The 18,066-nt window shown below is 36.9% G+C and overlaps 1 protein-coding gene across 10 annotated transcripts in view; it reads right to left on the bottom strand.

Moving 5' to 3' along the window:
* Positions 1–18,066, bottom strand: part of AGTPBP1 (ATP/GTP binding carboxypeptidase 1) — a 65,799-nt gene that overhangs the window by 11,086 nt on the left and 36,647 nt on the right. For 5 of the 10 annotated variants that reach the window (XM_039566573.1, XM_039566571.1, XM_039566570.1 and 2 more), the window contains 6 exons: positions 15,786–15,939; positions 14,888–15,068; positions 13,378–13,507; positions 12,883–13,014; positions 11,095–11,271; positions 5,665–5,825 (listed from right to left, as the gene is read on the bottom strand). In XM_039566573.1, the coding sequence (XP_039422507.1) occupies positions 5,665–5,825; positions 11,095–11,271; positions 12,883–13,014; positions 13,378–13,507; positions 14,888–15,068; positions 15,786–15,939 (935 nt within the window). Of the gene's footprint in view, positions 1–5,664; positions 5,826–7,387; positions 7,687–8,640; positions 10,537–11,094; positions 11,272–12,882; positions 13,015–13,377; positions 13,508–14,887; positions 15,069–15,785; positions 15,940–18,066 lie in introns of those variants that run through there. The other 5 variants (XR_005603777.1, XR_005603778.1, XM_039566575.1 and 2 more) reach the window with 5 other exon arrangements.

Genomic DNA, 18,066 nt, shown 5'->3' with positions numbered 1-18,066 from the left:
ACACCATGTTCTAGAACACACCAGTGAGCCTCAAAAGAATCACTGAAGTGAACTAGAATTTCCAAAAAGTGGTCAAGTTTTTGAGCAAAGGTTAAGTCTAGTAAGTCATAACAGTTATGACTGCGGTCATATGTTTTTGTTTCATTGCATATAGACCCTTATCAGACCGGTCAGCACAACAACTATAATTCTCAATACAAGATCAGTATTACATTTAGTCTAATCTTTCCCATTTGGAACTGGGGTGAAAACACTGTCAAATGGGTTGGAAATAATTAAGGAAAAATTAAGTGCTTAATTCATCACATAATGTTAGAGTGCACTGCCAGAGGGAAATAAATCTACTTATTGCTTTATTTTTCTTGTTTCAGACATGGTTCAAAATGAACTCATGGAAATTTAAGCCTATGTGTAATGAAATACTAAAATATTAACATGTACTTGGTCATTTTCATTACAACCTGGAAAACAAAAAAGAATGTGAGAAACCCTCAAAATCATTTGCAAAAAACAAAATCAGTGTTTCTGTGTTTAAACTTGACTGCTTAGTCTCTAAAGCATTAAAACTGTGCAGTGGTAAAAAGCAATACCAGTAACATCCAAAAATCAAGGAAATTACCACAATTGTAGTAATTGCTCTACTTTAACCCTACAGGAATGCTACAGCTGTGTAAAAACTATTCTGTTTTATACTTCCTATTGATGAACTTTTTATCTGCTTTACCTGCAGGTAGTTCTCATTTGTCTCTAAATGGCAAGTAAAAGGCAGCAAAGCATGTGAGTATAAAGAAAGTGTAAGCAGTTCTTTCACTGTAATAGAACAGTGACAATTGAAGTTTGGGCCTATAAAACAAGACACTGTGACTATATTCTGACCCATGACTGTCTCTGAAGAGGAACAGAAATCAGCTTTATAAACTTGACAGAGGCTCTCTGTATATTTCCACCACTCAAGTGAATAATAAATTGATACCTTGGTTGACAAGATTTTTTTAGTATCTTGTCTAGAACCATATAGAAACACTAAAACGTCAGCATTTTGGATACAAGGATTTAATAAAATGACAAATGAACAACATCTTTCACCAATTTGACATATAAGTTTCAAGAGGTGTAAATGAATATCTGTTTTTCATAGCACCTAGAAATAGAGAGGTACTTCTGCTGCACAGAAAACTAGCCAGATCCTTACAAGGGGTAAGGAGGAAGGGGGCAGGGAAGACAAGAAAGAAACCAAATCCTACCAAGAGACTTTTTCCTTCAAACAGCAGTGAAGTCTCACTTCACACAGCAACGCAGCCCAACTCCTGTGTACTTCAGTTGTAACGGTATCTGGAAATTCCAGCTACATGTTTCTCCAAATCTAATTATCATAAAACTGGCAAGTGTGAAAAGAGTTTGCTGAGTCTTACTAGAAGTGTCACTAGGAACTGATACTCATCATATCTACATAAATTAGTTATAGCCTTCTAGCAAAATGTTCTAGAGTGCTCTCCCAAGCCATCTCCCAAGAATATAAGCAAAATAATGATTATGGAATCTGAATGAACTGCAACATTTTGGGGCAGTATCCAGCCTTTTTTTTTTTACTGTACAAGGAAAATAGCCTTGAAAACTCATTCAGTGATTTAATAAAAATAGTACTTAAATAGAATCTGACTTCACTCCCTCACCAAAAAAAACCCCCAACAAAACCCACAAACCAAACCCCCTCCCTTCTCAAACTCAACCCAACCCAAAAGATCCCCACAAACTAAGAAAGACAGTAGAAAGTCCATGCTGAACTATGCTTTTCTCCAGTTGTTAAAAACTGAATATTCCTCATCCTATGCTTTTGTTGGTTTGGGGTTTTTTGTTGGGTTTTTCTTTTTGGAGGAGGAATGATCTCGCCAAGTAACGTCCACTATGGTCTTGCCCATTACTTCCTGAGACAGTACAAAGTGGATTTTCACTACGTTTATTTAAACAGACTGTTGTTAAAATTTATTTTTAATAATATCCAGTATAGAGGAATATGGTACCTCCATTATCCAGTAAAAAAGCTGACCTTTAACTAACACCTGTTTTACAGTATGTGTCTAAGTTCTGAATAGAAGCCAGACCCTAAAAACAAGTAACATGAGACTTCCTCCCTGAGCATCATCATCAATAAACAGTATAGGTTTTTGAACTTTCTGCTGTGACATGCAATGACTGCTACCACAGACAGGAAATTTGGACTCCGAGGATATCTGGACCAACTGTCACATGGGCGTATTTGCTAGGGAGCAGAATAAAATTGCTCTGCTCTAGACAAACTCTTCCAAGTAATTGAGGCAAAAAGTCTGATGGCCTAAGGCATACAGCAGAACTCTGCTTCTGAGCTTCTGGCAACAAAAGAATGGGACCACCTCTTAAATCCACATATGGCAGAATTGATCCCTTTGGCAAAGAATAAAAGAAGATAATGCGCAAACTTAAATATTATATGGCACTTTTATTGCTAACGGTGGAGGTTCTGTGAACAAAATTACAGTTTCTAGAATGGCTTGGGTTGGAAGGGACCTTAATAATCATCTAGTTCCAACCTCCCTGCTGTGGGCAGTGACACCAGATTGCTCAGAAACCCAGGAGCAAATACACAACATGTTTCAGTCTTAATGCCCTATTTTAAACTAAGTTGTTGGAATTTACATGTTTAGTTTTTCCATCACGGATTCTCACACAGTTATACAGTGAAAGTATTTGCTAGGTCAATACTGAAACCTATTTTCTCACTTCATGCTACATATTTTTCTGTTGTAGTGTTCTTGGATTTACATTCAATGACTTTAAGAAATAAAGCCATCAGGACTTAGAAAAACCGAAACAGATGTTAACAGATTCATCCAATAAATTTCAATATTACTTATGTCAATGTTCCATATTGATTAAAAATACGAACTCTGAATGCACAGAATCTGATTTTTTCCCCACTCTTCTAATTTCTTTAGTGCAGAAGCACTTGGTTATCACCTTTCACCATCTGTAGCTGTGCAACACCCAAAGGTCATGTTAAGGGAAACCATTTTGTAAAATTTTTTTCTAGATATAAATTAATTTTAATACACTGAATGAAGTTATTTAATCACCTCTCTCCAGTTTAAAATATTAACTTGCAGTACAATTATTTTTGTGATTTTCATGACCTAGTCTTTTGGGATGGAACTGAACCTGCTGGTTTTTTTTTGACGAAGCAGAGTACTAGTTACCTTTTTCACTCAACAGGATTATAGGTATTTCCACATAGAGTCTCAATAATAGTAAGCTTATTATGAGCCTAATGTTATATTTCACCTGTGCTCATATGTAGCCAACAACACTATGTTTATGTAGGATTAAGTCTTTTACCAGTGCTTTCTGAAAATCCAGGCTAAAACAGTCCCTGTGCCCTTCACTCCCAGCAATTAAATATAAATCAAGTCAGAGACAGCTTCCCCCTGCCCCTAGCATGGTTGAACGTCACATGCAATTAATTTTCATACATAATAATTTTCTAGAGATAGCTAGAAATTAGTAATTTCTGATTATTAATGAAGTATTTTAGCTGGTAAAGGAAGCCCAAACTATGTGTGTCTATTCATACACCAGGATTTGGTTTATTTCATAATATTAAAACAAGCTATGTGTTCCCATTTGTTCCTTTTCTCATCTAGCATTACTCAAGTTTGCTATCAAACAGAAAGCAAACATGACGTCTCCCCCTTTTTTATCCCATTCTGATACTGAAGTGTTTTTGATGTGTCTTTAGCTTTCTAGCAGATACTAAGGGGAGTGACTTGTGTATATGACATGACATTCCTCAGTTCAATAGGGGCTCTTGTAAGGAAAATCCATCATAAATAACATTAACAAACAGAAATCCAGCACATGACTTTTTTCCAAAGCATAGCCAGTAACTACCCGTGAACTAGGATGGTAATTATCTCCCAAGAGACAATATAAGACTGAGATTCCCACGCCTGAGGCGGACAGTAATAGAAAGTTACATGGAAATCTGGGGCCGTTTTTCAATGCCACCCTCATGGATTAATTGCTAACAACCACCTTGCTCCAGTCCTTCCCCAGTGTGGGTCCTTAGCATCCTCAAAGCCGTTCTTTCTAACAAACACTAAGACGAAGAAGGCACTCACTACCTCAGCCTTTTACATGTCCTGTGTCACAAGGGTTCCTGCCCCATTCACCTGTGGGGCCATATTTTCCCTAATCTTTCTTTTACAATACTTACACACTTAGGAAGCTCTTCTTTGGTTACTCCAAACCCACTTTCTGACACTATCTTTTCCAGGAATCCCTAATTCACCTTTAACCAAGCATGAAACTTGTTCTGACAGTAAAAAATCAGTCATTACAAACATCCTGACGTTCTACTAGAGAGCAAATGATACTGGGGGGGATCCAATCATCACTGGAGCCAAGAGATACTAGCACATCACAGCTACTAGTCACACACTTTTAACCACTTCCCTAAGACACCCTCCTGTCGTTACTCCTATTGTTCTTACCACCTTTTAGCTTATGCTTCACTTTTCATTATTATCTGTAAGTGGTAAGCATGAACAAGCTCCAGTTTCTCTCAATACTCAACATTCTGGTAACACTGATGGGTCTGAATGCAGGAAAAAAACAACATCATTCCCATGTCATACGGTGTCACAGATGCCCCCCCATAGCTCTGCTAGGTTTTTGTGGTCTACAGACAAATTGCTCGTTGATCTTACATCTAACAAAAGTCTTAGCATCAAGTACATCCTTATTTCAGCTGCCCAAAAGCAGTAACAAATTCCATTTTTTTCCCAAATTTCCACTCTATTGTTTTAGCTAAATTGGAGCTACAGCCAACATTAGTAGAAATATTGTAGCATGTAAACCTTATGCCTTTCCAATATAATGCCTTTTTCAAGTCTGGAACTCAGCTTTATTAGTCTGTCAACCACATTTTCAGAAAAATATGGTTGTACATTTAGAATCACATGGAATCCATCTTTAGTTACCATGCACATGCGGATACTTGGGTGATGAATTACATGAATGGAAAGATGCACTGTATGCATACATTTGCAAGCCTATCTACACCTTTAAGAACAGGCAACTTAGTAACCTAGCTACTGAGCATATGAATTTCTTCTGTGACCCAAACTATTTCACGTTTTAAATTCTTCAAGTGTTGTTATATACCTCCACCACAAGAGAAGCAAAAAAAAAGAGTCTGGAAGAAATACTTACAGTTTTTAGTTGCTTTAACTCACATACTTTAAGTCTGTTTAAATGTATTTTTAATACCACAGCAAGAAAAAAAAAAGGGAAAAAAACCACCTTGAAAGAGACAATTGAGATCTAAGACCTACTACTGAATTTTATGGCCTGTAATAACTCCCCAATGACATTAAAATTGCTAGGGTTTATCCTAGCAACAAATGTGACATATAGTCTAACTCTGTCTGTATTGTTTTCCTTCAAAGTTTGAAACAACTGAATTAACACAGTAGGTCTCCAACATATTCAGATTATTGTTAAAGTAACAGGTCACAATACATCAGCATTATTTTTGATGAGTGGAAGAATATTTTTGAACATCTTTATACCACTTGAGAAACTGCAATTTTTTCCCCAGAAGAGAAAGTAGGTATTATAGAAGTGTACTACCTTGTCACTTTACAGCTTGACTCAATCAGCTCATTTTCAATATCCAACAGACTAGAAGGCAGACTGTATTCCAAAGGTGAGGACATTCTTTTTAAACGCAGCAAGCCAACACAGAACTTCGCTCCCATCTCCTCCAGTTCTCTTGTACCTATCTGTAATCCCTAATTTGAAAATAAGATTTAAAAATATAAAATAGGCACATGCAGATGGACCCACACATACTGCAGAATAACTCTTTAGGTTAACATTTTCTTACTTTACTTAATACCTTCTCTTGCTTTAGAGACAGAACAAATAACTGTAGAATAAACACTTAGCAAGAGTATCAGAGAAGACTCAGAAATACCTACATGATTTCTCCAAGGCTGAGCAGACACATCCGTATTTTTTGGAGCTTCCTAGTCTACACTTCTAGCACCCCAATATTACCAGATCTTTTCCCAGTGGCATAGGAAGAGAGACAGAGATCATGTCTAGATTCATAAGTATAAATTATTTTTTACAACTTCAGAAAAATTTATAAAAATTCATTTCAAATACAAGATTCCGCAACATAAGTTCCATCAATCAGAATGAAAAGAAAGGAGAGCATTCATATCATAGCTGTGATGAAGTTCATTGCTATATTCTGACATATAGGTAAGACTATCTAAGGCAGCAGTTACTCCATGAGACAGATGTCTCTTCCCCGCCTATAAGTTAGAGGCTACGTGTGTTAATTCTGAAAGCATTTATTCAGACATTTAGTAATTAAAACCAACAAATGAATTCTCAAAAGCCAGAGCTCTTTTCTAACTTGAATTACATAGCCAGGCATTTTCCTCTGCAAAGACTATTTAAAAGGTAGAACTTACTGTCATGGTTTTAGCTGGCTAGGCACCAAGCCCCACAAAATCTGTTATTTTCATGAGGGGAAATAAAGATTGCTGAGGAAAACTGGAAAGCACCACGACACTTACGTAATGCTCTCCAAGTTTACCTATCTGATAAAACTCTCCCATCAGGTAATTCCACACTTTAAATTTAGCCAGAAGTGCAGTATATAGGGATATAACCTCTGACCTCAACTATTTTATGAAAAGAGAGTAATCCAGACTGAGCCTCAACAGTTATGTAATTGGCTAGTACTAATTGTATATACACTAGCAAATTCAGTGGCAGAACTCAATTTCCCCCTTTGCAATTTCTGTATCTCTGAAGAATTTAAAAGGATTTTATCTTGGATGTTCTAAACCTCTTAATGCACAGATTAGCTAAAAAGAAGCTTTGACAAAACAAACAGGGAAGCAGAAGAGCCAGGAATTGGTGGTAAGTTAAGTCATCAAGTACAAAAAAATATATGAAGCAAAAAAGAATGAAGCAGGAATTTTTTTACCAAAAGCTAGAAAAAACCCACACAAGCTTTGTATGTGTTGCCACATTGACACTACATTTTAAAATTCAAGGTTTAAAAGAAAGTATGTTGCTCCAGAAATGGTACAGCCCACACATTCTCCATGTGCTGTTTTGAACATACTTAATAGAGGAGAAGTTTGATTTTCTTCTGAGTTCTTTTTTTGCCTTGGTAGTACTCATAAACAAGGTGCTTTTTAGTGACAAGAAAGATAAAGCTATATCCACAATTCTGAACAGTGCCATCCTCCAGCCAAATGGTACTGAAACCTGTTAGCAGTGAACAAGAGTTGAATATTTGAGTATTATTCTTAATAGGAATACTACTTACCTCTTTTATAATGCTTTTGTGCTGTAGGTTTCAAAGCACTTATTAATAAAGGAAGAATTATCCTCACTGTACTGATGGAGAAATGGAGGCAGAGAGGGTTGAAGCGATTTGCACAGTGTCTCACAGCATGTCACTGACCCCGCTGGGAACAGAAATCAGTTCTCCTCACTCAGTGTAGTACCTTATCCACAGAGGCCAACTTTTTGGCTTTGTTTTGTATTTGTTTGCACATCATTAACTTTCGAAGACCCCAATCATAGCTGGGGCTCCGCTACGCTAATCACAGGAAGATACAGTCCCTGCCCCAAAGAGATTAAAATAACATTAAGGACAAGAGGCAACAAGTATATAGACGAGGAAGGAGAAAGGTAACAGTAATCTCACTGTTACACAGATTACTAATGTGCACAACTTGATGGTTCAGAAACTTTTCCAGTTATCATCTACATTTGTTGCTGAAGAATTTATCGTTAGTTGGCAGGTTCCTTATAGATAGGATATGTGTCTCTAAGTTGAAAAAGGACAAGAGCATAGCATGAAGGAAAAGTGCAAAGACAATTGTTATAAAGCATGCGCATGTTCCCTGGCTGCTATTTTTAGCACAGCAGAAAGAGGATGTAACTAAAGAGAAACCTAAATGGACTGGATTGGAAGTGGACAACTGGGAAACATCCGAAGGGTAAATTTTGAACCTACTATACTGAAGGGGTCTACACAATTGTGGTAAGAGCCTCATACCAAATCTTGATTTGCTTCTTCCATTTCTTTAAATCATAAGGGAGAATGTAGTATCACACAAATGCCAAACACCAAATTCCTTAACTGATTTTTCCATCAGCCAAACCTCTTCATTTCCATGAAACAAGATCCAGACTCTGGTTCAGGAAATCATCGGCTGACCTTACTAAGGGACCTAAGGTGAAGTTCATTTTCAGCGATACCTTGATTACAGTCCTTTTCTTTATCTTCTAATGATCTTGCACTGTTGTTCTAGTACCTTTAACTGAGGCCTATTACAGTTCCTTAAATGCTACAGGCATTGCTTTTAAGCTCAAGCCATCACAAAATAGCTTCTTTTCTTTTAAAACTAAATTTAATTTCTTTTTCCCTACATCTTATACAACTGTCAGTAAAATTTTAGAGGGAGGGTTGAAGTCTTCCTTACTAAGCATGTCATGAAGGTACCTTCCTAAGTGATTAAACTTGCTACTTGAAAGCGAAGATACAAAACAAAGGCATAGCAGACTGTGACCTCAAGTGAGAAGAATATTCCTATAATATATACTTAATAAAAGAAAAACAGCATATAACGATTTGGAGAAGTCAGCTGAACAGTAAAATATCATGCAGATCTTCTGTTTTCTTATTCAGCAGAGGTTACAAAGACATAATAATTTTTGAGAACTCAAATTCTAGAGACTGAAGAACCATGGTTACTGAGAAATTTGTTGACTGAGTCTTTATTTCCTGAAGTCTTCTCTTTATGTGCATTGTAAGATTGCCTGATAACAAAATTTTTTCAATTAACTTAAAAGTCAAGCGACACTTCCAAATTTATTCATCTCCAATCAGGAAAGGGATTCATTTCCATTTTCAGATGGCTTGAATTATTGAAGACATTGTTCTTCTATCTGGTGTCTTAATTATGCCCCATAGTAGATCCTAGAGAATCCATTCACCGCAAAGTTTGTTTTTCCATATCTTGAATCACAGATGACCAAGCAGTATTTGCAGCACTTATTCTCAACACACTACAAAGACTCCATGTGACCAGTTACAAAATAATTGCTTCCAGAGATAACTCTGTCACAAGAGATCCTAAATTCTGGTAAGAATTGCTAACTTCAGCTCAACAGCTTCCTGACTGGAAATAGTCTAGCACCATCATTGCCCAAGTAAAATGAATGAGAATAAAAACTGATGTTCAGCTTTGGCAAAGACTCAATATTCCTTCCACAAGGAACCAAATTGTTAAGTAATCCTCTTCATTCTTTGAGCAAAATTCAGCAAGGATGCCAAACCAGAATAAGAGTAGTGAAGTGTTTCAGACCTTTATGGTTCCATCCCTCAGATCTGAACTCTCACGTCCTTTGGGATGGGAAGTAGCAGAAAAGAGACTTTCTATAGTTCAACTTCTTTCTGTTTTGAAATAACATATAATGACATATGTCATCTAATTTATACCACAAGTTTATTGATAGAGTTACTGGCCCTACTCCTTCCACAAAATAAATCCCAAAAATAAACCAAACAACACAACAAAAGCCCCCCAAAAAACACTGAGCTTAAGCCTTTTCATCTCTTTCATCTTCTCACTGGAGAAATGCTGGTCTTTGCTTAAGACCAGTCACCTTGGCTTTTTAGATACATTTTCTTAGTAAGTCTGAGCATTATCATAGTGAAGAAAAAATTAAGGACCTTCCTGTAAGTTCAGAGGATGACGAAGACCTCACAAATTGCTTTACTCCGTAAAACGAATGGCAGAACAGCAATTTAATCTCATCAGTTAAGTTTATATTACATAGAAGAATGCTCTTCCCTTTTGAGTAAATCAGTCTTCCACAAAATTCAGCCATTTTTTTTCTTTCATTACTGAAGAAGAGCTTTGGAGGTTTAAGCATCTTGAAAGTTTGTCCACAAAGCATCTTCAATTCACTTTTCTTAAGTACTTCCTGTAGCAACACTTCTAAAGCCATGAGGGTTCATGTTTAAGAGTATTTTGGAAATTTCAAAATAAGCAAATCGGTTATTTTTTTTTAAAGCTCCACAATTAATGTCATCTGGGGAATATTCTGACAACAGCAGGAATGCTTCTGTTGTAAATTGACAAAATGTAATACTTACAGGCCTACTGAAATTCTGGACAAAATCTGTCTTCCTACTGTCTAGGGGTATAAGCACAGATGTTGCAGTACACATTAATATACTAATATATCTTGTCTCTTTTTTTTTGTTGTTTCTGTCCCACTCAGCCTTCTGATCCTCCTTCTGTCAAGCACCTTATCTGAGGCTTGTGATCATTTTCTTGATTAGCATTCCTAAACTCAACTTTCAAGCAGAGGAAACCCACTTCTTCCATGAATGCTGTCTAGTAGTGAGACACTACCCAATAGGGTCACCTTTTGTGTTCAGATATCCAGCCTGTAACGCTTTTCAAGGAGAGAAAATGAAAACAAATTTTAAGTCAAGAAGCCACACAACTATGTGAGTTCAGAGATGATGCGTAATTTATAGTGTTGGTAACCTGATAGGAAAGTGTTTTTATTTGTAAGCCTGTTTCCTCAGCTATATGGGAAAATTCTGTAAGGGACACTGCTAAATATATGTTGAAGAACCACGATCTGCCATGCTGAAGTCTGAAACTGCCATGTGTAAAGGAAATTTTTTTAATAGTATTGGCATTTACACTACTACCCAATTCTAATAATCTGTTGGACAGAACAGTTCTGGGTTTTTTTAACTACATCCATACACATGTGTTACAAGCAATGATTGATATTAATCTTGTTAAAACAGCCCATAAGCATAACTGCTATGCAACCTATAAAGTTGAAAATTATCATTCTAACATTAGTGTACCCAGACCTTAAAAGGTTTCAGAAGCTTCAAGCAAGCAAGAATTGAGCAAGCGGGGTTACAGAGTAAGATAACAATGCAAAGGGAAGAAATTTAAAAGTAAGAAATATTGAACTGATATATCTTCTTACTTTATATTTGCCCTGGTCACATCCACATAACGTGCTTTCCATTGTGTAGCTCCTTTGTACTCCTATCTCTCTCCAGACAACAACTCGTGCTGTAGATTCCTTGGACTTTTCCACTACAAAGCTGCAGCTGCCCATGCAGAATGCAGGGGCAGTCTGACTCAGGATCTTAGGGAGTGCCTGCAGGACAGCAATTTGAAAAATACAGTGATTCTTTTACTTCCAATATGGAAGGAAGTGAAAAGGGATCATGTAATCACAAACTTACTGGAAAATTTTGCTGCAGTTTGAATTAAAAAAAACCAAGAAAGAAACAGTTCTCCATGTTGAGTTTTCAAAACTCTGTGTTCAAGTGACAGTGTCTCCAGGTTTGCCTTTTCCTACTTATTAAAATCCTTTTTATCAGGTCCAGTCACTGAAGTTGTTAGTCATGTGAGTAAAAATCAGAATACAAGAGAATTTTTCAGCTGACCACCATCCCTCCTAACTCATCAAGCTAAGTTTGCTCAAATTAAATGTACCATACTCCATATAAGTATTTAATTCAATTGCAAACTGTTTCAGAAATCCCATTTACAGACCTAACAAAAGCAGTTTTCATTTGTATTCAGCAAAGCACTAGGTGCGTATTTCACTTCAAGAATGTGAATCAGTATAACTGTTTACATGACAGCTTCAGTGAAAAGGTCACTGAATAATGCTAAACGACTGTTCTTTCCAGTGTTTATTTGTGTCAGTTAAGACCAAACACGACCACCTCAAATTCATTATTTCAGTAGTACTTAACCCATTAGTGTAAGATTGCCCTAACATTTCATTCCACCTTTTTGAAACCAAAACGCTTTTTCCAACAGCCCTTATTGACTACTGTCTTTTGTGCACTATAGTAGTGCAGGGCGAACTGACAAAACCCCATATAATGTGTTACAGCAGCAAACATGACTGGCATCCAGCTCAGCATCCAGGAAATTACACAAGAAAATCAAGAAGCAATCAATTTTTTTTTGTGAGGGAGACTTAAAGAAAAAAAATCAGAGAGCATCTGTACTCAATTACACTCAAGGATGCGTAACAAGTGTTTTAACACACACACATTCACATGTTTTTGAAGCTTAACTCTTGAATTTTTAAAAAAAAACCTGGGGCCTGGACACCTTTAGGTCACACAGGTTTGCAGTTCCCATGAGGCAGCAGTGGAGGGAGACACACGGAAGAAACAAGTAACACTAAGAAACAAGTAATTCTCTAAATTTTTGACAGTTTTGAAGCTTATACAATGCAGAGGATGTGTTTGTCAAAGTTGATTATATATACCTAATTAGGGGCACATGTCTTAACTACACATCATTATATAAGGGAATAAATAAAAAGGAATCTTACATATTTCCATATACAAAAGTAAGTATTTCTCAAAAGAATTAAGTTTCTTTTTTTCCTTGTTGCTAGAATATTGTTTGCCATGCTTCAATGACCTGTTTTTTCATCTGGTAATTATAAATGCACAGAAGCATATTTTCCATCTATTCTTTAAAAAAGTAGTATTAAATACAAAAAAGTACATATTGGTGCAAAGAAACAAACAAAAAAAAAGCATTCTATGGATAATGTTTAAAGCTCAAAGTACACTTCATGAAGTGTACTTTGAAGTACACTTACAAACTAAAAAGAGATGATTTTAAATAAGTCTGCTTATGCTGTAGAGTCATTATTTGCATAGGGTGGGATTACGATACTATTTGAAAAGTGTTCCAAATCCATGCCAAATAAAAGAGATACAAATGTCAAACTTACCCTGTAACCAGGGTCTTCCATCATGTCACAAGAGGCAGCATTAACACCTGTATGCCACATTGTCTCTTTGATGCTGCAGCCATACATAAATACATTCTTTTTACGAGAATGACCATGATAATCACAGTAGACCTACAATAAATCATTTGGCAAAATAAACCCAAGGTATATGGAATTAACATTTTATGAAAGTAATAGAAAGACAATTTTTTTTTATTTGTACTGTTGAAAGTTCGAAAGAATTAGGCAGCACAGTTCCTTATACAATTAACTCCTGCCTTAAGACAAAAAGTGTGTGATTCATCTAAGGAAGGTTTAACCTTCTAGCCTAGCCAATGTAACAGATTTACATCTACAGGTTTGCAGACGACCAGTTCTCCAAGTCAAATTTAAGTGTGACATGGTTTACAAGACCATATTAAAATGTTTAATTTATAGACTAGCTACATAGACAAAGTTAAAAATATTCAGAATTGCTTACACACACATACTTACCAAAGGCAAACGTTTTATAGCGGCCAGATATTGCAGTAACCCTTTAGCATGGTAAATAGTGGGATGCAGATCTGGATTTGGATTTTGCCACTGTCTGTTTAAATCTTCTCCACTTAAAGAGCAACGGTGGCTATTGTGGGGGGGGTGGAAAAACGCATGATGTAGTCTGTATTATCATACTTTTAAATAAGCCTCCCCCCCACCTCAAGTTTTCCTCATCACCAGTGCTTCTTTGGAAGGAGTCTGGCAAGAAACAAACTTCAATTCTCTAACATGCCAAATAATAGAAATGCTTGGGGCATTTTAAGCTATGTTATAGAAAATCTAAAAATAAATTAGAAGTAGCCTCTCATATGAAGTCAACTGTAATATTGTTTATTTGCTGTTGAAACTCAAGGCTTGCAATTCTGTTCAAATGCTAGTTCAAAATCAGTAGTTTCAAATATATGGTATCTTTACAGTTTCAGTGTCTTGACTTCTGTAATTTAAAGACTAATGTAAACTAGAAATATAATACTTGAAATGTGAAGTTGTTAGGAGAGAAGGAGCGGTGAGAAAAACAAGAACGAAAAAGAAAACCAAACAAAAAACCCAGCAAACAAAAAGATCATCTCTGTATTCAGTCAACTATCAGCAAGAACTTTAAACTTGTAGGATTTCATGATCATGTAGTCATCTTCAATATATTTGCCTTTAGACTGTGTCTGCTGGGACAGCTTTCTTAGTTGTCCCTGTATGCTGAATTATTTAATTATGGGTGTTCCAGTATACATATGCTTTTACATATATAAAGACAAGGCTCTACTGAAATCTGTAGCTGTTTTATTTTTATTATTTTGTTCACAAAACCTTTTAAAATACTACCTATAAAAGATGAATAGAAACTGTAGATTCACCACAGCAAAATTTCTATTTCATATGAATTCCCTGCAAGCAAGTAAATGTAGACTGCTGAATGTTTACTCACAGCAGTTTCAAAACTTTCTAAAATATTCCTTAAATCAATTAAGAAAAGTGTAGCAATTGAAATAACTACTATTGATAAATTTAATCAAACCAGGATACTCTCTTACCCTTTCTCTTGCACACCTATTAACTTCCCACCTTTTAAAAAAATTATGTAAAAAGCTTTCTCAAATACAAGGCACTTTTTTTTTTCATGTGGACCATGAACTTGTTTAGCTTTTCCTAAATGCAGGTGTGGTCTCATAGAACACTCTTACACAAATCCAAGACAGAGATACAATTAAAATGTCATGTTAAAATCACACTGAAATTATTATTATCCATGAACAACTGAAAATATTTTTGTAAAACTGAAATTTGTGTAACAATGTAACTGCCTTTTAAGAAGCCAAAATCCTATCAATATTGCAAGTGTTTGTTGGTTTTTATCATGTTAAGTATTGTGTTTGTATCTTTCCAGGACTAGTTTAGATTATTAATTTTTAAATATTGATGCAAAGAGTTAGAGCACAGGTTAAATATTTGTGAGTAAATATATGCTTACTTTCCATTGATGACACCATCTGGATTGAGCATGGGAATAATTTTGAAAATATAAGATTCCCGTAAATATTGCGCATTTGGATTATTGCTCATAAGGTATTCCAGTGTTCCCTTCATAACCCAGCTTGCATTAGTCTCTCCAGGATGTACACGAGCAGACAGGAAAATATAAGGACGATTCCCTAAAAGAAATATGCATAGAAATTGCAAAACATGAATTAAGCTAAGTAAACAGTTTGTTAATTGGAAAAAGAGCCAATAGCCTGCTGCATTTATGACAAGACAAAAAACATTTGTGAGTTGAGTATTACTGAGTATGGGTATTATTGATAGAGCTTGCCACAATATTTTTAAAATGACTGCTAATTACAGAACTACCACAAAGGAGCTTTGAATCAATCAGACAATTACACAATTAGTTTGAGCTGGCAGTTATGATGTGACTTTCATGACTTTTTTCCCAACAGTCGAGAAAAATACTGAGGTGGACAAACAAATCGGGAAACAACAAAAGCTCACTTTGAATCACAGTAGCTCAGATATTAGCTTTATGAAAGATTTTTTTGACAAGCAAATAACCTCAGCATTTCAAGAAATAAGTTATTTGTCCGTATTCTTTTCCAAGAAGAGTTGTCTGCAAAATGTAATGTACAAACCTAGCAACAAAAATTTAGAATACATGAATATATACTCTTATATATCAAGATATTTATATCTTTGTTTGACTGCCACAAATAAGTATTATTAAATACAAAGCAAATCCTGAATATTAATGCCTCTTAGTTTCACGAAATTCATTAACCTTATTTTTACAATGCATAGTGGTTAAGACTAAATTTTTTCTACAAATACCTAGTTTTACGTTCTTTTCAGCTGATGAGAAAGAAGAGTTTACTTACTGAACTGACAGATATGTTCATAGTAATTGGATTCTGGCATGGCTGTAATAGTGACTAAGGGACAGCTGTTGCCAGCCAGGGTCTCGCAGAGAACGTCTTGTCGAAAATATATCTGTTGAGGGTTGTGCATAGATTCCAGCTTCCGAAGATGCATCTTCATCCCAAAAACAATAAAAAAATACTTCAAATCCTTTGCAGTCACATATGAGAGCATATTTCAAATATACTATTCAACAGATCTTTCTTTTAGCTGTTCTAAACAATGTTCAAGTTTCCAGCATAATTTTGACCGTAAAATACCCTTTTCTACCATCTCTGACTGATTGAATACTTCTCTTTGTAGAGTCTGGTCTTCCAACTGCTTTGAGAAAGATGAAGCAAAAGAGGGTAAGCTATTGTACACAGATGGTACTATAAGGGTATATGGAAGGTAAGAACCTTTGCTTCATTAAGATTACCTGATCAGGGACTTTTTCACTGTAAAAAGTAGTCGTAAGTGAAGGAAGACTCAATACACAGGAACAGAGAGCTGAGATGTAACAGAAACAATAGCAAAGACCAAAGCCACCAGTCTCTCACTGAACAGGCCATTAAGAATCTAGACAAAGATTGGGAGAGAGTCACCTGATAAAGAAGAAACAAGGAACCTGGTAATTCAGGATATTCAAGCAGGGGGTGTGGTACCATACAAAACTCAAGCACCTGATCCCTACAGTACACCCTTAGCCTTCTCTCTGTGCAGCCTTACTCTCTATCCTGTGCATTCAAGCGCTGCGTGACAAATGCAACTAAACAGACAGGTGAAAGTGGATTTGCGGTCAACAGCTGCAATACACAAGGGTCTCAGCCTCAGCAATTGGAGAATCCAACCTCTTGGGAGCATCTCTGTGGGTAGCATAGACTATGGGTCCCAAGTCCTAGATACTGTTGGAATCAAATCAGACTCCAGCAGCTGGAGCTGTAGGCAGTCTTGGCACCCTCCAGTCAGTGGTGTGAGCAAAGGAAGCAAGGGGATGGCTCGCTGCCAGCTACTGCAGTGGGTAAAGATGTTGGTGTTCAACCATTGAGCCAAGGACAGTGTGTCCCACAAAACACAGCTGGTGGAACAATAAGGACTGAGTTTCTCAGTAACAACACCTGAAGCAGGAGCATGAGTTACAAGACCATGGGCCTGGTAACAGCTGCTAGGGATGGGGGCCAAGCATACACATCTTCCCCACAGCTGGTCCATGTGGGGGCACACATGACATTTGCTGGTAAACTTCAAGGTGGACTACCCAGAGAGTATGGGCCCTGGGTGAAGGGAGGGGTATCAAGCAGGCAGACAGTCCATGCTGGCATCTGGGCAGAGCCACAAGTGCAGAGTGCCTGTGAGATGAGTGTGCAAGTGCACACATCTGTTTGCTAGTGAGTATCAGGCTGGACTAGACTGCAAACTGGAGGCCTGCTCAGCAGGTCAGAGAGACTGGGATCAAAGCAGGGCTATGGCATGGATGGGCCATGCCAGTGGTCCACAAAGGTGCTTGTGATTCTAGAGAGTGGGTGGGCTTGTACTTTTACTAGTGATAAGCAGTGCATACCAACTGCAGAGGAGGATGGGGTGTCTGTAACTGTTAATCAAGTCATGGTAGTGTTACACACTCATGTACACACTTGTCTGTGCCAGTCCATGTAGCCAGCCATGCCTGGGGGGAAGTGGGTGTGCACAAGTGTGTGTGCATAAGTCTCCTTCTCTCTCTGGGATACATATTCAGACTTGCTAGTGAACATAGAAGTAAACAGGAAAGCAGCAGCCATGTCCATCAGCCTGGGACAGAGACCCCCAGGTCCCTTGGCTGGCCACCAGCAGCTGGGCAGGAAGAACCGCCAGGACCAGGGGCTGCTGGAAGCAGCAGTTGTTTAAAACAGGTAGCTCTTTCAAAAGTTGGTATGGTTTAGTGAAAAGCTGCATTTAAAGCTGCTATACACTGGCCACTGAATCCCCTACTTCGCTATCATTGCTGTGACAGAGGCAAACAAGAGACATTCTAGCCAAATGAGTTTTGCTTAGTATTAAAAGCTTCAGAAGACTTATTTAGACAATTCATTAACCTAAAAAGATCTCTAATTATCTTAATTACTGCAGTTTTAGTTATCAAAAAGTATATATGTAGAACAGCAGGATACAAGTCATTTAAGTCAAACACAAACATTCTATCAAACCAGCACTGTTTCTAGTCAATTATCACAGAATCACAGAAAGCATAAGGTTGAAAGGGACAAGAGCAGGCCATCTGGTCCA

Source organism: Corvus cornix, chromosome Z, assembly GCF_000738735.6.
Source record: "Corvus cornix cornix isolate S_Up_H32 chromosome Z, ASM73873v5, whole genome shotgun sequence".
NCBI classification, from domain to species: Eukaryota; Metazoa; Chordata; class Aves; order Passeriformes; family Corvidae; genus Corvus; species Corvus cornix.
This window is presented reverse-complemented; position numbering and strand designations above follow the sequence as displayed.